The following is a 21,705-nucleotide window of genomic DNA, read 5'->3' on the forward strand; positions in this document are numbered from 1 at the left end:
ACCCAGGTTTGGTTCCCAGCACCGCCTTGGTGGCTAACAATCATCTGTAACTCCAGTTCCAGGGGATCTGACGCATCTCTTCTGACCTCCGTGGGCATTGCACAGCAAGGGTGCACTTAGATACATGCAAGCAAAACACTCGTACTCAATAAAATAAAAATAATAAATAAAATATTAAAAAACCCAGCTATGTAAAGAGGTCTATATTATAATACAGACCCCCCCAAAGGGATTTAGATATATTATACTTTTCATTTATGTCTTTTAAAATTTTTCCATGCAAATAAGCAGCAGGAACTGGAAGGAAATAGCCACCAACATCAAAATCAGTGTCATGACTCCCTGTCTAAAGGGTGGTAATTTCACTATACATATACCATCCAATCTGGAGATGCTGAACATGACACAGACGACACTGATGATTCTGATTCCACTGTGATGACAGGTATAAGCCCAACTGTCCTGGCTACCCCTCAACATTACCCCGCAGAGCACATCGGCCCTCTGCAGCTAGTCACCATCTCCTGTGCTCCCCTTATTGTCCTAATTTAATCCCTTAATGTAGCTAAACAGTTAGGGTGCATCCTGGGGCTTACCCTGCACACTTGGTCAAGGCCATACATTCTAATGGTTTTCAGTGGAAACTGTTCTTCCTGTTCTGTCTGGCTCACATGGAGGATGTCTTAGAAACCCACTATTTGCTTTCCTCTGTAAAGCTGCTGAGGATGCTCTGGAATGTGTATGTCATGGGGGCAGTCATGAGAAACCTACATAGCAACACGTAGTGCTTGTCATTATGATACAAATGGGACTTCAGAAAGGCAGAACAAAACTTATACTCCATCTCGTTAACTATGTGAATCTGGGTAGCTTTTAGCTTTGGGGATAGGGTGTAGAGATTGTACTCTCTCTCTAACATTACTAAAAAAAGTACAACATAGCACAAAACTTTACTTCTGTTTCAACAACAGGATGTAGAGTATCTGTGGAGCTGCATGTCTAAAGACAGCTAATGTTCAATTCTCCTTTACACAGGTTTATCAGCGTGTGTCTGCATTTGTTCCCTGCACTGTTTTATTCAATATGTGTGATGAATTGATGCACAAGTGTCGTTTTCATCTATTTTTAGCTCCATAGGAGCAATGCCTGGAAATACAGAGGAGTCACTGATTTAAAACAGCCAATATAAGCCATTCAGACCTTCTCCTTCTTTGGACTGTAATATATATTAGATTAAAAAAAATTTCAAAGGTTCATTTAGATGTTTCATATCAGCATATATGAGTGTGTCTATATCACCTTCACTTCACAGCTCCAGGTGAAGTTAAATAAGTCACAGAATGTTCTAGAATGTTGAAGAGGACTTGAGCCATGATTTACCTGATCTGTCCACGCACGAGGGGCCTGTTTTTTGTTCTATTCATGTTTGAGTCAAACGGCACCTCAAAAAACTGTAAAAAGAATGAGAAAAAGACACAAAAGATTAAATATGATATGAAACAATTCTGTTTCCATACTGAAGAATTTTCCATAGCAAATTTCACCTTTTTCATGTGTTTGGTTCTAGAGAATGGACTAGGGTCTCCCACCTGTCCAGCAAGTGCTCTACTGCAAGAGGAACTCCTGCTTTTCACCTCAGCTTTGATAGCATGAATAATAGTTTGGCATTCCTTAAAGAAAAATTGCCTGGTAGAGACAAATCTTTTTAAAAAGTGCATTTCATGGGGCTGGAGAGATGGCTCTGTGGTTAAGAGCACTGGCTGCTCTTGCAGAGGACCCAGATTTGATTCCCAGCATCCACATGGCAGCTAACAACTGTCTGTAACTCCAGTTCGAGGGGATCTGATGCCCTCTTCTGACCTCTGCAGGCATTGCATGACATGGATGTACTTACACATGTGCAGACAATACACTCATACACATAAAATTAAAATTTAAAACAATCACATTTCAGGAATATGTACTTCGATCCACTTTGAAAACCAGTTGTTAAATATACAGTTACATTATTAAGGTCACTGTTTAACACAGCAGTGCTGTGACTTCAGAATCCTTCACAGTCCCAAAGTCTGTACATCAGCCAACAGCACTGGGTACTGAAGCTCAGAGCCAGAGCCAGGGCTGAAGGAGTTCTGGTCCCAAGTGAAAGTGTCTACCAGTATCAAGGTGAAATTATGATGATGGTCCCTTGCTCTGCCTGGCTAGGCTAGGCTTCACGTGTAGTGCTAAGACCACAGTCCTAACACTCACTGCATCCCAGATTCAACAGTCACTAAACAGTGAAGTGTAGTTTTGGCTGTCTACCTATTAAAAGTCAATGTCCAGGTAATTGTTAAGATTCATTTTCCAAAGCTTTGACAAACTGGACAAGAAGTTCTACAATTTTCTATCAATGCCCCTTACTTGTTAACTTTTGGGTTGTAAATAGAGTAATCCAAAATCTGATCAGGCTATCTGAGAAAATCTTTGTTTGACTAAATGGGCTTGGGGCAAATCAGTAGAAGAAACAGTAATTCAATAGAAGTTAGTGTATCCCCAGCTCTGTTCCTAAAAACTCCTGGAGCTGCTCCCAGAATGAGCCAATGGTCAAATCATATTAGTGCGATAAGGGCTCTGAGAAATACCAAAGTGAAGAAATCTAATTAATGTTGCTTAGCCAGTGTTTCCAAAACTTATTTAAGCGTGAAATCCTTTTTTTTTTTTTTTTTTTTTTTTTTTTTTTTAAAGAAAAACATGTATAGCAGATTTCAGAAATGTCTGGTCTGAGTCTACTTAAGTGATAGGAACCATTCATACACATACAAATTGTAGCTCTGTGTAGCACACCACTCTCCGTCCAAGTTCCATAGGGCTTAGAGAAAAGCACCACTGCTCAAGGCAGTCTAGGAGGAGGTGAAGGACTTTCACAAGTCATAAAGTCCCACCTAGTAAGAAGTACAATGTAAAAATCAAGCAGAATTTTATTCTGAGCTCTTTGGGAAACTTAGAATTTATCTTGATAAGTAAGGTAAAGAGATCTCGTAAGTTGTGTTCACCTTAATTAAAACAAATGACATTATTTCCTTTTTTCTTGTGCTATGTGTCAAGACAATTTTAGGTTTAATTTTTCTGCAATAGCCTTAATTAAACACAATGATATCCAATAAAGCTTTTTTTTTTCCTGTTCCTCATTTCTTTTTGGTTACCATATCTATTTCATTCACTACCATTGGGGCAGTTACCTCTGGTGAGGGCTGCCTGTCAATCTCTAGTGGCCCTACTTCCTGTCACCTGGCTCTCAACGACTACAGAGCCCCCATTCACTTAGCCAACAGACAGGATCTTCAGACCTTAAAAATAAAACCACATGCCAATAATAACCACCACTATTCTGACAGCAACATCAAAGGTGCTTGTATTATGTGCAATTATAATCTTTTGAGAATGGGCTATGCACAGTAAGCATCTCAAATCCTCTGTAAAAGAGTGGATGGTGAGCCACTTTCAGAGCTCCTGGGTAGTGCTACAGCCTGGCATGTGGCTGTGGTCAGAGCGAGAAACTAAATGGTAAGTGAAATAAGCCCCAGTCAAATACTGCAGATTCTATACAAAACAAGTCAACCTGAATTTGGAACAGTGATCCTAACAGGCAACGGTGGAAGTTCAGGTGGACGAAGGGACCAAAACAGAGAGAAGGAACAAGTTCTGGTGTTCCTTGGCAATCAGATGACCACAGTGCATAATAACCTATTACATACTTTGTGACAATCTGGAAGAGAAGAGCTCGAAGGCGCCAAACATAAAGAAATAACAGGGAGCTGTCAGTTACTCTGGTTTGATCAGTGTGTGTGTTGAAATCACACTGAAATTTACTAATATACACAATACACGTTAATAAAATAAAAATCAGATTTATAAAGATAAATGTTTGGCACCTTGCTGCCTTGAAGGCCACACACAGCCAGGATGGCATGGGAAGGCCTCAGAAGGGAGGTAGCAGTGTTCATACCACATGGCTTCTCTACATGCTGTTTGAAGCAACTTGGGCAGCCACTGCTTTCCTAACTGCAGAGTGCCCCACTTGATGGGTATACCCTAAAACTGCTTCTACACTGACAGCTATTCAGATTTTCATCATTCTGTACCTAGACATATATAATCTAAACATGGTGTGAAAATTGGACCGTTACTCCGATTCAACAAATCCACAGAACATTCACCTCGTTTTTGAAATCACAGTCCTCGTGTGACTGGGCCCTACTACCTAGGGGTTCTCCTGAGCCTGCCTTCTCCCAAGGCTCCTCTTGAGATGCATCATTTTCTGAGCACCCAATATGGGCCACACAATGGAATACAACGATCAATTAGATTCAGTCCTTGCTTTCAACAAATTCATAATTGCAGTGGCAGCAAAATGCAGTTCCTGGGTAAATCTAGCTTGTACCTCTTTTCAAAAAGAAAAAAAAAAATTTAAAGCACATATGGTGTTTTAGATTTGTCAAATGACTGGAATCGATCAAGAGAAAATTTGAAGCCAGGTCTGGTGGCACTTGTGAGGCTGGGGCCGAAAGATCCTAAGTTTGAGGCCAACTTGGGCTCTACAGTAGGACAAGGAAGAGAGGGAGGGAAGGATAAACTAAGTTTCACTGGATCAGCCACAGTCACTTGTCTACACAATGCCATAGCTATTGCTGGGTGGCTGCCACAAAGACTTCATGACCCACAAAGTCCAAAATACTGACTGTTCAGCTTTCTGCAGAAAAGGCCTGCCACCCACAGCCCACTGGGAAAGCAGTTAGAGTGCAGAGACAAGTGAGTATCCATGAATTTCAATAAAACTGTCTATGGACACTGAAATTTGACTGAAAATATAATTTTCAGTTGCCACAAAAATTTCTTTCTCCTTATCATGTTTCCTTCTTTTTAAGTATATTATTTATGATTCAGGGTCTCAGTATGTATGCTAAAACGGCCTTCAACACTTGATTTTACTGCCTTAGCCTTCCAAGGCATAGTTTCAAATAGTTTTAATCACAATAATGCATACACAGTTCAATGCTTGGCATACAGAGGGTGATTACTAATGATTTGTTTGTTTTCTGTGGTTTTTTTTTTTTTTGAGACAAGGGTCTCTCTTAGGCTCAGCTGGCTTGGAACTTTGTAGATCAAGCCTGCCTCTGCCTCCCTAATGCTGGGATTAAAGACATGCACAATCTGCCTGTCTCTGGCCCCCTTACCCTGAGCACTAGGGTTACAGATGGGTACCATGGTACCAGGCTTTTACATGATGCTGGGAATTCACTCATGTCGTCTTGTTTGTGAGTCACATTACTCCTGTCCTTGATAGCTATTTACAAATGTTTGCACTTGCCAGTTTTAATGTGATCACAAATGTGATAGGTCCCAATTAGAACACAAGTTTCCATGAGGATCTGGAACTTCCCTATGGTTATTTTTTGTCAGATACACAACTTTTTTGCCATAACCCATGTCAAAATCTTTGCAACCAGCTTTCATTTTCCCTATTCAGTGGCCAACTATATTCAGTTCCCCTTCACCTCTTGATAATTTATTTGGACTTCATAATGATCCACCCTTCCTGGCATACTCCACTACTGGCACCACTGTAGAATTATACTAAAACTTGCTGAAAACTGTTTAAGCTTGCCTCACTGTTCACTCCCACAGTGGACCCAGGGTAAGGGCCCTACAGGAGCTGGGACTCATCCACCTTCCGCTCATTTCTCACCTGTGTGCTCCCACTGATTACACTTGAAGCTCCCCAAGTCTTCAGCTAACAAATCCCATTCATCCTTCATAACTAAATTCAATGCAACTGAAGCCTAAATCTCTGACTTCATGTGACCCCTTCTTTATTCAATCCCTATGCTTTTGTTTGAACCACTGAGGCATGTGGCTACACATTATGAGTTCAAAATAATGCCAATAAAAGAAACCCTGTCAAGTTCAACATAATCTAAAAGGTGGATCAACTAAATAAATCCATTTATGACTTCAAACGACAGCAATGTCATTCCAGCCAGCTGATAAAAGTACACAGATTATTCGTTTTTAGCTCCAATCTTTTGTTTTAGAAATATAACCTTAAAGGTATAGTTGACATGAAATAACTTGTGTAAGCTTAAGAGTATGTACTTCTGTGAGTCCTGCACATACACATACCCACCAGTCCTAGTTCCTGGTGTCTGTCATGCCTCACTGGAGTCCTCTTCTTCCACCCATTTCTTGTTATCAGGCAGGTGCTGAACCTTTCTGAGTATCTGCAGATTGCCTGATTTTTGGGAGTTCTATGTAAATGGAATCATACGGTATGTAGTTTTTGTCTAGATTTTTTTCACTTAGCAGGAAACTTTCACAGCGTCATGCTATGACTATATCGCTAGCTTTTTCCTTTCTGTTGTAACACATGCAGAATGACAGTAGTACAATCTGTACGTCCACTGATTTGGGATGAATATACGATTTTTAGATCTGTAACAATTTTTGACTATTACAAAAGATCTGCCACAGATACCTGTGTACAGCTTTATATGGACACATGCTCGTAACTCCCACAGATAAATGTGCATGAAACTTATTGAAGATAAATGTTTAAACTACTTAAGAAACTGCCTAATAGTTGAACAAAGGGACTATTCTATATTCCATGCAGTACAAGAGGTCCAACTTTGGATCTCTCAGGAATTAAGGTTTGCAGTTATGTGGTAAGAAACTGCCATCATCCAAGGCTTGCCTGGACAAGGGAATATAGAATCGCCAGCAGAAGAATGCATTTATAAATAGCAGTCAGGACCCTGTCACTGGTGGTTCAAATGAAGAATAGTTGCATTTTTCTTATTTTTATACAAATATATTTGTATGTATTAGCCAAATTTTTGTTTTGTTTTGCTCAAGACCAAGTCTCATTGCATAGCCCAGGCTGGCCTTAACTCACCATCTTCCTGCCTCTGCCTCCCAAGTACTGTGATTACAGGCAGACACCACCAGTAAACCCAAATTTTTATTCCCCTTTCCCATTCTCATACCACTTAACTCAATAAATGTGTCAGTAATATTTAGTCTCACATCTTTCTTAATATAAGTTGCACAATATCAAGAGACAAGAAGGCTGAAGAAAACGGACAGCACTCAAAGACAAATTGAGCATTCATTTATTTTTTTCTCTTTTGGGGAATCTATTATTGCCTTTGTCGTGGTGGTTGTAAGAGGGGTAGTTTCAGCATGGTTAGCATAAGCAACATCTTGCCACTATTTAGAAGCTAAATGTGGTTGAAAGGTGTATCTGAGTGCCAGGCTCAGGATGAACTATGACAGTTTTGTGCTGTCTCAGTTTGACTATCCAGTCCATTTCCTGCACAGTTCGAGATCAGAGATAGCCACAGGGAGCTTGAATGAGATCTGAAGTGGGCAAAGCAGCAGTCAGGTCGATTCACTGAAAGCTGGTCTGGTATCAGGAGCTATCTATGTGGATCTGACAGCAACGTTGTTGGCTTCCAACAGCTCCGGGCCTGCAGTTTCTCCAGCTCCTGCCAGGTCTCCTTGGAGTGATTTCCAAGTCCTTCCAGTGCTTGCTAGCATGGCCATATTTGTGTGCTGCTCCTGGGCAAAGTGCACCAGCTCTTCTGCAGGCTACCTGTAGCTTCAACGCTGGCAGCTTGGAGGAGTCAAAAGACAGCTCTGTTTATGCTCACAAGTTTCAGATGTGTTTCAGATTCCAGATTCCTCCTCTCTGCTCATCACAGCACCAGACACAAGAGCAACAGCTTTACACAATCTGCTTAGCACCCAGACTGCAGAGTCTGATTCTGCCCTATCCCTATGCACTCACTTAGGTTCTGACATTCTGATCAAACTGTCACTGACAGGTGCCTTCCCTTGTTTTCAACATGATTGCTATTTAAAAGTCTTTCACTTTTAAATATACTATCTATTAATCCAAGTAGCAGGCAGGCTTTCTGGGATATGAATATAAGAATGTTAAAGAGAAATAGTACAGTACTATGCAAATAAGTATTTCACAAATATTTAGCAAGTCATTAATGCAAATAACACTTATCCGTACCAACTATTACATTCAGTTAAAAGTGATGTATGATATGTGCTAACAATACTTTCCTATCACAGTCCATATTCTATATTTAATTAGCTGAAGGATGCATGTTAAAGGTTCTTTTATAAATATTCATATCACTTCCCTTCCCCCAATTCTCACACATTTTTAATTTTTTAAAAAATTCATTTTTTATTTTATGTGTATGAGTGTTTTGCTTGCGTGTATGTAAATGCATTGTGTGCACACAATGCCTGCAGAGGCCAGAAGGTGGTGTTGGATCCCTGGAACTGGAGTTAGAGATGGTTGTCAGCCATCATGTGGGTGCTGGGAACTAAACCCAGGTCCTCTGCAAGAGCAGTCAGTACTCTTAACTGGTGAGCCATCTCTCCAGCCCTCAAATACATCTTTAGACATTTAAAATAATTTTTCTTTATGACCTAAAATACATATATTAATTGAATTCCATGGGACTGAAGATTCCAAATTACGTTATGTAAACGTTTATAAGGTGCCATCCAATATCACACAGAAATTTGTGGATGAGTATCTATACTGGGAGTCCTAAAGTCTATGTATATGGGTGCACATGTGCTTGCTCATAATTCTGGAATTTCAGTGGATCCATTCATTTGGATGAGGAAGGTAGAATGCTTTCTATGTTTCTGAGGAGTCAGCTATCCAAAGACGGGAACTGGGGTCTAGAATGTAGTGGGGGAACTCCAGGGTGCCACAAATTGGCAGCAGTTTGGGAACTCCATGAATGCTTAAACTTATCAGGACAAGCAACATCTGGGCAGAAATTCCATGCTAACCAAGTCTTATGGTTCATTTCAGCGAAGGCTTGACAATTCTTCGGATCACCAAGGGAGCAAAGCTCATGCCACTTGATTCTGGTTTTCATGCATTTTCTAGAATGTCTTTCAGTTAGGTCACTGCTCTGGTTTAGATATTTAAACCGCATTTTCAAAACATAAAGCAGAGTGAGTATATTTAGATGAAAACTTATATACTCCAACAGTTACTAGAAATCTTATATAGAGCTGGCTGTAGTCTACTCATGTTTCCCCTGTGCTTTATAATTTTTTGTCTATAATGTTATCATTTAAGCTGGCTTTAACTATTTCTGAAGCAGTCAAGTCAGATTCTTGCAACTTGTGTTGAATATAAAAGACAAATATAGTATCAACTCTCAGAATATACAGTTTGTCTTTTTTTTCACACACAGATGTCACCTGATGTCCAAGGGACACTGATTTCAAGATGATAGATACCAAAGTCTTCAGATGCTCAAGTGCTATATATGAAATGGAAGTAGTTATATAGAACATATGAACATCCTCCCATATGCTCCGGGACACCATTACATAATTTATATTACCTAACACAACGCAAATGCTCTGTAAATGAGTACTGTACTGTATGATTTAGGGACTAAGAAGGAAAAAAGCATGCTCATTCAGCATAGATGCATTTTTTTGTTAGTTTGTTTTCACACATTTCTGACTTGGTGGTCTGAATTTACGGGTGAAGCCACAAAGAACAAAGAGGTTCAACTGTACCCATGTAGTTCAAAGAATACTGAAAGAAACGTGCTATAGTGAACACTCTGGGCAGCTGTCTAGTCAGCCTACTTTCTCTCAGGGTTGGTCCTGGGCTGGAGCTGCTCTTTTTCCAGAAGGCTTTGTTTATGGTTAATTGGCCATATGGCCCAGTATCTCCATCCCATTCCTGAATACAGTGATTGGTCCTCTGAGGGTATCTGATCTAAACTGGACCAGTTGAGAAGCTTTCCCTGGGATAGTACAAACCAGTGCCTAGGGAAAAATTACTTGTTTCCTTCTGGTTGCTGGTGGCCAGATTGTCAGGCCCAAAAAACACAAATGGAGGCAAGACCAGCATTGATTCTAGGGCCAGCTGATCTGCAGCACTTTCAACTCTGCTTTTTCCAGCTTAATCTAAACCTCCGTGGGTTTGTACTCCAATGTCCCAATGCATGAAGACAGGAAAATTTTCAGACCTTAGAGTAATGAATACCTTGTTTTCTCCTTCAGCAAATATCCTATTTTCTATGTTAAATTTTCAGAATAAGTTTACCTTCTCAGCTTTCTTTCTTCATAGAAATCCAGAACTCCACCAATCTTTTGTGCTCTTCTCATTCTGAACTTTCCCTTTCTTTCTCGGGCTCATAACTTCACCACCCCCTCCTCCCCTGTCAGTCCACTCTCCGTATTTCTTGCCCTCCAGCACTCTAGTGATTGGTTGTAGTATTCTCTCTCTCAGAGTGGAGAACAGTAGAAACAAAAGCCAACATATCCTAGGTTGTATTCTACTTTTAGGATTTCAGATTCATGGCTTCAGATGATGCTACCCATCACTGTTCTGTCTCCTGGCTCTTAGAGTGTACTTGGTCCATTCCTGCTTGAATGCTCATTCTTCTTCCCATAAGCAGGCAAAGTGGCACTGATGTTCTCTGCCTTTTATCAAACAGGGAGCTGAATCCATGAGGAACTCAGTAGCGAGGTTTAGAACCAACATGCAGGGGACCATCTTCTAAACACAGGGAGGTACTGGTGGAGAGACAAAGTGACACACTAGTTTCACATACTGATTTCTTTAGAGAGTAGAAAAGTTCTATCAGAAGAAAGATGCTATAAAGCTACTTACAATACACTATAAAATAACCCCGTCATTTCAGTTCATGTACATTAGACCTACAAAATAACTTGTGTACAGTAGGAGTGGCATTTCTTGTTTAGTTATCTCATGGGCATTAGAAAATATAAACACAATACCTATTTATAGTAATCTTTATCTTGTAAGCAGTTTGGGAATCCATCAATAGCTCTATTTAACAGAGTAGTAAATGAATCATTTTATTGCCTCATGGTTACATAATGAAGACACAGGGAACAAGGAGGAATGGGTAACTACCTATCAGATGCCTACTGTGAGGTCTGTGCTCTACCACATCAGGATTTTTTATTACTAGATGATGATTTTTAATTCAGACAATTAAAGCTCAGAGGAAAAACATACTTATTGATCCTTCTCACAGTTAATACCTCCTTAGAACACTCCTGAATTCTGGGAGCTGAAGCAATAGAGACACATAGGAGGGTAGAGATTACAGCCTGGTTCAACGGACAAATTCCAATTCTGGCTATAACTAATTATATCTTATACAAAAAAAGAGATACTTTTATTCTAGAAATGTCTGTATGCTGACCTCAGAAAAATACCCAATTTGATAACAAGGTAAAACTTTGCCTTCCCCTGTACTAAGTAATGAGACCAACATTCCTCTAAAGACTCAACAGAGAAGCAAACACTTGAGCCTTGTTGGAGTTTGTTTCTCTATCCATCTTCTCAAAAGCTGTCAACGAGTGTTTGTCATTCCAATCTGCTCACAGGTTCCAGCAGTCCAAGATAATATCTCCATCAATCTCAGACCAGATTAAAAGAGATAGGGGGGGAGAGAGAGAGAGAGAGAGAGAGAGAGAGAGAGAGAGAGAGGGGGGGGGAGAGAGAGAGAGAGAGAGAGAGAGAGAGAGAGAGAGAGAGAGAGAGAGAGAGAGAGAAACAACCCAGGAGGGGCACCATATCCAGCAGGATTCCACATATCATTGCTTTGAGATTACGAATCAGTTAGGATACCCAGTCAGCCATCACTCTTCCCTTGCTACCAATGCTCTATTGCTCTACCTAGAATAAACAAATTAAGTAAGACTCATTCCCATTGATTTTTTTCTCCATGAGGCATTTGAAATAGCAAGTGAGGGTACTCTGGCATTCATCAAAAGTAGCTTTTCACCTATGTGATGACTGGGCAATGTTCTCTGAACAGGTCACACAAGCTATTTCTCATGTTGTATCTGAAGGCTTCATCCTCAAAGGGGGAAAAAAAGGCACACAAGGTCAGCTTGCACTTATTAGAGGCAAGCGGTATCCAAGAAGGAAAAGAAGGCAGAAAGTCAGGTCAGTTTTGCCTAGCTTCAAGAGTCATTGTTGGAGAACTGACCCTTTTCTCTTGTCAGAGGGATCTCAATTTGTAAACACTGCTTTCTGAAAAAAGATGGAAAGAAATCAAAATATTTATAATACCTGTCTCTGGGTAGTGAGAGGGATGGTGATTTATTACACTTTATCTTTGTATTTTTTCAATTGTCTATAAAGACCATACATTTTGTACTGAGGAAAAAGAGAAAAGCAAGAAAAAAATTTCCAAGCCAGGTGTGGTGGTACATACCTTTAATTCCAGGCTTGGAGGTAGAGGCAGGAAGACTGTGAGTTAGAGCCCAGCCTGGCTACAGAGTGAGACTCTGCCTCAAAACCAAACTAAGCCAAAACCAAGCCAAAACAATTCTACTTGACTGATAGAAAAATCTAGACAGGACCTCTTTAGGTTAACCAAGCAAAAATAATTACTAAGCTAATCTAACATAAAATGAACATTAATGGAGCCCTAGCCAATTATAACCGCTCTTCCCTCAGAGTCAGTCACACAAGACAAATCTTGATCTCACAGAGGCCTATCTCAGCTTAGTTAACTTTGCCTAGATGAGAACAGCCTTCTAGCCACTTCTTTGATCCCTACCCCTTTCAATTTTGCATACAATAGCCAGTGGTCTTTCTGGAGGCAAACATGTTCACATTTTTTTTTTTTTTTCCTACTGTAAAACTCTTTCAAGATGCCCACTGTCCAAGGAGTAATGTGAAAGTCTCTAACAGGAGGCTTGCCCCTCCTTTCCCTGTTCTCACCAGTGTATAATAACTACTCTTCAGACTCTATTAACCTAAGGCTGGTCTTTCCACCTGAGCCAGCATTCCTGTCTCCTTCCACCTTCCAGGATATTCAGCCCAACAATGATTCCTTTAGCATATTTAGTTTGTGTCTTTTAGCTTGGGATGGGATTTCATATCTACATCTAAATGAGCTCAATTCGCCCCCGCCATCCCAACCTTTCCTCTAGGCCCCATATACATTCCAGGGGTATAACTTACTTAGCACAAGAAGAGCTCTTGAGAAAGAGGGAATGGTCTCTGGCTCTTTTCCTCATGCATGAGTTCAAGTTCACATTCAGCCTGTTTGGCTAACTGGAGGTGTTCAGGGTACGTTTAAGAGCCTTCTAAAATATCCAAGAAAGCCTAAAGAATTTCTATTCTAACAGCTGTAACTTCCTCTTTACAAAGTCTATTTTTATTTATTATTATTAATTTATCATTATTATTTTTTATGTGTATGTGTGTATTGCCTGCATGTAGGTAAGTGCACCTGTGTTATGCAATGCCAGTGGAGAACAGCTATCTGAACCCTAACAGCTGTTGGATCCCCTGGAACAGGAGTTACAGACAGCTATTAGTTCCCATGTGGGTGCTAGGATTCGAACCTGGGTCTTCTGCAAGAACAGCCAGTGTTCTTAACCGCTGAGCCATCTCTCCAACCCGCAAAGTCAATTTTTAAAATAATTAATTCTGAAGCCGTTTTGAAAAGCAACAGATAAATGCACTAAAGCCTACCCAAAGTTGCTGATCTGAACAGAGTAGATTGCAAGACAAAACAAAAACACAAATTGTCAATTAATGCTACTTCAGTATAATTTGATATAGACGTAAGACTTTGATAACTAATAAAATCTTTGAAGCTCTCCCTACAATTGTGAGATTACAAGGTATCTGCCAAGATAAAATAACAATTTGACCTCTGAATCAGTTCCCTAAAACACCACGAAAGATTAAAATGCCATCTTTTTATTTAAGTATACCTCATGTTGTGCAATGAATTGCCAAATCTACAGAGGTTCAAATACTGCTATAATCCACATCTGGTCACAATGGGTGGGGGCAGGGATAGGGGCTAGAGAAATCATTAAGCAATCTGAGAACTCCCAAAACAAAGAAACTGTAAAATTCTGTGCCATAAAGCAAAGGAAACACTTAATCCCTCAAGAGTTGCCGTATGTATTTCAACTCGGTTATCCCTTCCCTTGCAGGACACAGTGATACACCAAAACCTGGGGTGACACAGGATCTCTACTGTGTGCAAGTGGCACAAAGCCAGCTTGCCTCAGCACTGCTGGCACCTGTTGGTCTAATCATCTGAAGAGCATTATTCTATGCAACACAGAAAGGAGGTGAAAGAGGCATGGAGGAGCTGGAGAAAGGAAATTTGTTTTGCTTCTTCTGCCTATCAGAATACGGTGACTTTAAAAAGCAGTTTTCACATGTGCTTTCTATAAGTTTTCCAAAACACCTTGAAAGATTAACATATTTCCCCAAAGATTATAGTATACCTTTGAACTTTAGACCTGATGCAACTGAAGAGGGAAGTGAGCTGTTTATTAGAAAACAGTCCTTAAACCAATTTTTTTGAACCCCTTTAAGGAACCTGCTCCTCACCCTTTTGGGGTGCTGCAATGAGGTGCAAACAATGTGAGTGCATGTCAACCTCAACAGAAGTTCTCTGCTGCCATTTTCTCTATAATACTAAATATTTTCTTCCCAACCCCCTAAAAGTATTCTGAAATAACTTAAGAATCTATGTTTTAAGAACACATATTCTTTAATCCCAGCACTCAGGAGGCAGAGGTGAGTGGCTCTCTGTGAGGAAAAAAAGTGGGGAAATATTAAAAATTTTATGTGTATGAATGTATTATGTATATAAATGTATGCATGCAATTTTATTACACAACATGAGGTACGCTTTTTTTAAAAAATGATGGCATTTTAATCTTTTGTGATGTTTTAGGAACTGATTCCAAGGTCAAAGTGTTATTTTATCTGCATACAATGTCCAAGGAGGTTAGAAGAGTGTGTCAGATCCCCTGGAACTGGAGTTACTGATGGTAGTTAGCCACCATGTGGGCACTGGGAACTGATTAGCGGTAGAGCAGCCAGTACTCTTTAACTGCTGAACCATCTGCCCAGTTCCAAGAACACATATTTTCTAGGTGTTACACAATGTACTATGCAAATCTAAGTGGAAAATATGATAGCAAATAAAAACAATGAATATTACTTATAATAATAAATAATACTTGTATTAAGGGAGAATAGAAAAAACTAGGATACTTTTAAAGGTCTACATGGCAACATAATCATCCACTGGAACACTAACAGGCTTTAACAACTGTTGCTGTTCCTACATTTTCACTGCTTTGCTTTTAACCTCACTGAAAATGCCTCCAAACTGTGTCTGATATGCTCAGAATACATATCTAAACGTAGAGTTGGGCTGTCCATGTGTGTGGGGGTGGGGTGGGTGAAGAGGGGGTGGCAATTCCTTTAGTGAAAGATGTAAAAAGGCTGGAAATTCCTATCATAAGGCAAGACATTTGTCATGCATGATAGATAGAAATACTGGGTAATTGCCCAGAACCCTCAAAATGTAAGCACGCTATAGTTCCCCCACCCTCCAAGCTGAAGAAAAATCTGAAGGAGTGGGTGAGCAGCAGGGCCACGGTGCTGTGGAGCACACCATGTGCACTTACCACCTTGCTGGGTGACCAGCAGACAGCTGCACAGCCAATCCGCAGAGGAAAAGTTTGAATAAACCCAAAATATTTCCGAGTCTTTTGGACTGGGGCAAATATTTGCTTTTTTTTTCAGTTATGTGAATAAATTCAAAATTATCAGATGTTGCCAGAACAAAATGTAAGCACGCTATAGTTCCCCCACCCTCCAAGCTGAAGAAAAATCTGAAGGAGTGGGTGAGCAGCAGGGCCACGGTGCTGTGGAGCACACCATGTGCACTTACCACCTTGCTGGGTGACCAGCAGACAGCTGCACAGCCAATCCGCAGAGGAAAAGTTTGAATAAACCCAAAATATTTCCGAGTCTTTTGGACTGGGGCAAATATTTGCTTTTTTTTCAGTTATGTGAATAAATTCAAAATTATCAGATGTTGCCAGAAATCACTAAGGCATATTAAGTTTCATTCTGAATTTTTCAGTTCCTTAATTTTAAATAAGAAAATTTCAACTCAACTAAGTAAAATAAAACAAGAGGAATTCATTTCTAACTCTTCTGTCAACTATCAGTTTAACTCCAGAAAGCAGGTAAACTTTTTTAAATGCCCCAAAGTAACTGACATGTGACAATGATTTTTTTTAGAATATGCAGCTTAGATGGGTGGTATTTGGCCATTAAATTCCAATATTAAAAGAATCACAACTGATTTCAGATTTCTGTGTTTCCTGTCTGAATCAAAGTTCTGCCTCAGATATAATTCTCAGGACACAGGAAATATATGACGCCCCCACAAAGCTATGCATATAAAATGGCAACCAGAATTTGTGACAAATGCAAGTTAAGGGAAGAGTGTTAAAGTTTTTATGAAATACCCCACGAATGAAATACCCCACCAAAGAAAAGCTTTTGATTTCATAATGAGACATTTTGAGTTTTTATTTTAGTTTTTGAGAAACCTAGATTAGTCTCCAGAGGGGGCTCACTGTTCCTGGAGGCTCTTCAATAACAGGTTGATGCCTGGAGTCCATCAAGCAAGTTCCCATTCCATTTCTCTGATCTGCTCTGCTCCCAAAATCCATGTAAGAGATTCCTCAAATAGAGGCAAAATCAGATATTAAACTTATTAAAACAGATACTACACTTGATCTTAGTTTAAAGGCCAAGCAGAGAGTCTTATTTTGAGTTCTGAATACTGGGGTTCAGGCTAGTGGAAAGATGCCCCTTGGTCCTAATTAGAGATGGAAGCTAGAGCATCATGCAAGCTAGGTAAGCACTCTACAAAGAGCTCCACCCCAGCCTCCTTTCACTTTTTATTTTGAGATATGGATAGCACTAAGTTGCCCAGGCTGGCCTTGAAAGTGGAATCCTCTGGGCTCAGCCTCCCAAGTATCTGGGATTACAGGCCTACACCATCAGGCCCAGCTGGGAAGACGATGTTCAAACAGATATGCCTTTAGTGCTTTCGTTTTTGTGGTGAGGGGAGACACTGAAAGCAGAGAATCAAGCTGGGTGCTAGCAATGGGCTTCCTAAATATCAAAGAAATCTGATCCCACATCTACATTGAGCAATATATAATATCAAATTTTATAGATAAAACATTTTGAAACTTACACGAGTATATTTCAAATCAGAGACCATACTTTAGAAATGTCACATAATTCTCACAATTAAATCATATATATTTACTTTAAAGTCATATATATTTACTTTTACAATTGCTTATTTATGTATTCATATATATATTTGTATGTATATGGGTACATGCATGCCATGCCATGATACATGTATGAAAGTCAGAGAAAAACTTACAGGTGGTAGTTCTCTCCTTCCACCATGCTAGCTCTGGGTATGGAACTTAGGTTGTCAGGCGTAAAGGCAGGTATATTTACTCACTAAGCCATCTCACCGGCCTCCTGAAACTTTGAAATCCTATACTTTAAAAATCCATATTATAGCCAGGCGTGGTGGCGCACGCCTTTAATCTCAGCACTCAGAAGGCAGAGGCAGGCGGATCTCTGTGAGTTCAAGGCCAGCCTGGTCTACATAGTGAGTTCCAGGACAACTGGGGCAATGGGGAGATCCTGTCTCAAAAAGAAACAAAATAAAACAAAACAAAACAAAACAAAACAAAAACAACAACAAAAAAACTATATTACGTATTGTTTCTCTTATGTGAAGCACTACAATTCTATGCATGTATATATGTATACAGTGTATCTGTATGGAGTAGCATGTGTGTCCTGTGGCGCACATGTACAAGGCAGAAGACAATTTGAGGGAGTTGGTTCTCTCCTTCTACCATTTGGATTCTAGAGATCAAACTCAAGTCATCAGGCTTTTTGGCAAGTGCCTTTACTAGCTTGAGCCATCTCACTGGCCTTGAGGCAATGAAATCTAACTTACACAGGCCAGGATAGAGCATTAACAATAACTACTCTAATGATCACAAAGTTTAAAAGAATGAAAAGGTAAACAGATTGATTAAATGTAATTAAATCAATACGACAATGTTAGAGAATAAATGCCTTTATAAGAGAATAATCTGTGATGCCATTTTTTAAAACAATTACCATGCTTCTAGACGACAGTGACTTTTACTCCATAAAGAGAATAAACTGAAATGGTCCCTATTCTTCCCCAGGGGAGTCTGTAGAGGTAAAAATACAAATGTCAACAGACATTTGATGATAATTATTAAAAAAAAAAAAACGTGATCAAAGACAGATAAACACTACAACTTACAGTTAGTCAAATCTTGGGCACTATTTATGTGTAAAGATTAAAATAATATGTGACTAACAGCAATGAAAGAGAACCTAGCATAAACTAATGCAATTTTTCAAAATGATAGCTCTAATAATTAATTACATTTGAGGCATCATTTCTTTATCATTTATCTTAATGTGATGACATGAATTCTGCTGAAAGTTATTTTTAAAAGAAATTTACCACCACATGATATATTGCACAGCATAATGACTATAATTACTAGTAATGCATTAAATGCATCAAGCTAGCTAAGAGTGGATGTAAGAGGGCTAGTCACAAAGAAATGATCATCTCTGGTGAGGATATGCTAATTAGAGTAGTCTGTCATTCCACAATGTACACATATATAAAAATAGCAATTAAACCACAAAAATATATACTATTATTTGTCTTTTAATAGACATTAAATAGAATTTAAAAATACTGAAAGCTATGCAACGAGAAAATCAGATACAACACTGCAATGAACAAAGGCGCTGAAGGTCACTGACTGATGGATGCTGAGCACAGTATTACACGCCATTTAATGATAATTTTGTGTTTCTTCCTAACAGGTTACTATTAAGAATATAAACTGCTTGGGCAGATGACATGGCTCAGCGGTTAAGAGCACTGACTGCTCTTGCAGAGGACCGGGGTATGATTCCCAACACCCACACTGTGGCTACGAACCGTCCTTAACTCCAGTTCCAAGGGAATCCGCAGCCCTCTTCCTCCTCTGCAGCACTGCACGACGCGGGTGCACTCACACACTTGCAGGCAATACAATCATACACACATAAAAATAAAAATAATATTTTAAAAAAGAATATAAACTGCTTAAAAACAAAAATGGGAATATGAAAATGAATAGTCTTATGACTGAAAGGGGAAAATGTATTTATAAAGGTCAAAACAACTAATGAGTTGTTTCCGAAAGATTCTACTTCTGAAACTATACGTGAGGGAAAAGACAGCAGAACAGAATCAGGTGCCAAATAAAAAAAAACTGTCTAGTATGAGAGGAATGTTTAAAATGTGGTAAAAATGACTTGAAATATCAGGCAGACACGAAAAATAACCAAGATGACATTTTAACAATCTGGGAAAAGCCTTCAAACTAATATTGTAATTTATACGTCAACGTTTGGTTCAGAGTGGTAGGTCTATGTGTTTTCTGTTTTCAAATTTTCCTTTATTATAAGATGGAGGCAAGTCATACACAGAGAATAAATAATACAGATAGATGTGGCCATGTCCTTCTTAGAAAAGATTTGTGCATGGTTTGGTGTGGAAATTAAAAAAAAAGTCAACATTGCATTTTCTAAATCACATTAAATATTTTAGATTTTCCAAAACACATGAGAGATGTAAAAGTTTCCTCATAAGCTCCTTTGAAGGCTCGTTTGAGTCTGTATAAAGCTGGCAGCAAGCTGATGTGGAGAGAAGCTCCTGTTGAACTGTTTCTCTGCTTGTAGAGGTCTCTGCTAAATACTTTCTAGGGCTCTGTTGGTTTAAGCACTGCTGCAGCTCAGCAGCCCATGCCGTTCGGAACCTCTGCTCCCCTTCCATCATTATTTTAGTACACTCTAATTTGTTCATGTTACACAATACAGCAAAATAGGCAGCAATCTGGTAAACACTGCTGGCCAAAACCGTTTCTAAGTATCAGAGGCAGCACAGGATCCCCTCAGGACAAGGCTTCAATGCACCCTCTCTACTTTTCCACTTAGGTCTGTAATGCTGTGGGTGAAGTGTTCCAAGGGAATCATACTTGTGTGTGTGCACAAGTGTCTGCATGCATGGAGAGGCCAGGGAACAACCCGAGATGTTGTTCTTTGGGCTCCATCTACTTTGTTTTTGAAACAGGTCACTCACTGGCCTGGAACTTGCCAAGCTCCAGTAGGTTAGCCAGTTCCCCACCTCCCCAGCTACCTGTCTCCACCTCTGCAGTACTGGAATTACAAGTGCACACCAGTATACTGTGCCTTTTTAAAACTGGTCCTGGGGGTCGAGCTCAGGTCTTTGTGCTTGCAGGGCAAGCACTTTATTGTCTGAGCTATATACTAGTCCCACAACGCAACTTCTATACCTCTACTGGCATAATTTCATTACTAAGGAATCTGATTTATTTAGGCATAAAAATGTTAAGCCGGGCGTGTGGTGCACGCCTGTAGTCCCAGCACTTGGGAGGCAGAGGCAGGCAGATCTCTGTGAGTTCAAGGCCAGCCTGGTCTACATAGTGAGTTCCAGGACAGCTGGGGCTACAGGGAGACCCTACTTCAAAAAGACCAAAAGAAAAAAAAAAGTGTCATTATTTCATTTGAAAGTTTTAAAGGAAAATCTGAATAATAAAATTTAAAAACCTTTTATTCTTATCAGTTTTACAGCTGAACAATCACATATATTCTTAGCTATGGATTATGTGCTTAAAGCAATATTATTTCGATCGAGCCAAGTGGCAAGTTGGTATTGAACAACTAGTTCATTAAAATCATTAACTAACCTCATAAGGGTTAAATAATAGGCCAACTGATGGTGAATATTCGTAACTTGGAAGCAGTGCAAATCTAGTTCGCTGAGTCCTGGAATGAGTATGAGAGATAAGCAAGAGGAGGTGTACCAGTCAGAGTGCGCTTCCCACTGACCAGCTATCACAAGAACCAAGCTATTGCTTTTCAGTCAGAAATCATTTCCTACCACCAGTTCCTGCACACAGAGGGCTCACTGCACCAAGTACAAGTCTAGGGCATATCTTATGTAACCCTCACTACAGCCCTATTTTGGCATTTTCTTTCTTTTTTTTTTTTAAGTGTAACTTTTCCTTCCTTTTATTTAAAAATTTTATTTCTTATTTTTAAGTGTATGCGTGTATTGCCTGCATGTAGGTAAGTGCACCTGTGCGTGCAATGCCTATGGAGGACAGAAGTGTCTGTCAGATCCCCTGGACCTGGAGTTATGGACAGTTCCCTCCATGTGGGTGTTGGGATTTGAACCCAGGCCTTCTGCAAGAAAAGTCAGTGTTCTTAACCACTGAGCCATCTCTCCAGCCCTATTTTGGCATTTTCATTATGTTAAAGAGACTCAGGTTCAGAAGCCCTAAATGACTGAGCTCATGCAGCTCAGATCTGACCACCCTGGGCAGTGAGTTAGGTTCCCAGTCTCAGTGTTTCACCATTACTTTGGATATCATGCACACTGCGGTCATGGCCCCATGTTGTATCTCCTAACTGAATGTAGTGGTCACAAAAATGTTGGCAACAGTAAAAAGTTGCTAAACATAGAATATCAAAAACCAATTCAAAATCAAACACACGAAGAATTCGAGGTGCTTCTTGCAGTGCTTGCCCATGTTGCATCATGTGACTCCACCGCAGCCTTGTTTCTGAACACATAGCATGTGCCCTTTGTACTGCACATGCCATCATGCCATGCA

At 39.8% G+C, this 21,705-nt stretch overlaps 1 protein-coding gene and 1 non-coding gene across 2 annotated transcripts in view; both read right to left on the reverse strand.

The window, feature by feature from the left end:
* LOC103752045 (protoheme IX farnesyltransferase, mitochondrial) overlaps positions 1 to 21,705 on the reverse strand; it is a 128,566-nt gene that overhangs the window by 32,742 nt on the left and 74,119 nt on the right. The window contains exon 5 of the mRNA XM_008855687.3: positions 1,381 to 1,451. Within this exon, the coding sequence (XP_008853909.1) occupies positions 1,381 to 1,451 (71 nt within the window). The remainder of the gene's footprint in view (positions 1 to 1,380; positions 1,452 to 21,705) is intronic.
* On the reverse strand, positions 16,493 to 16,691 carry LOC115068075. The gene has a single exon (XR_003847457.1). It is a non-coding gene; the product is annotated as a U2 spliceosomal RNA (small nuclear RNA).

This window comes from Nannospalax galili, unplaced genomic scaffold (assembly GCF_000622305.1).
Source record: "Nannospalax galili isolate Female #2095 unplaced genomic scaffold, S.galili_v1.0 scaffold146, whole genome shotgun sequence".
NCBI classification, from domain to species: Eukaryota; Metazoa; Chordata; class Mammalia; order Rodentia; family Spalacidae; genus Nannospalax; species Nannospalax galili.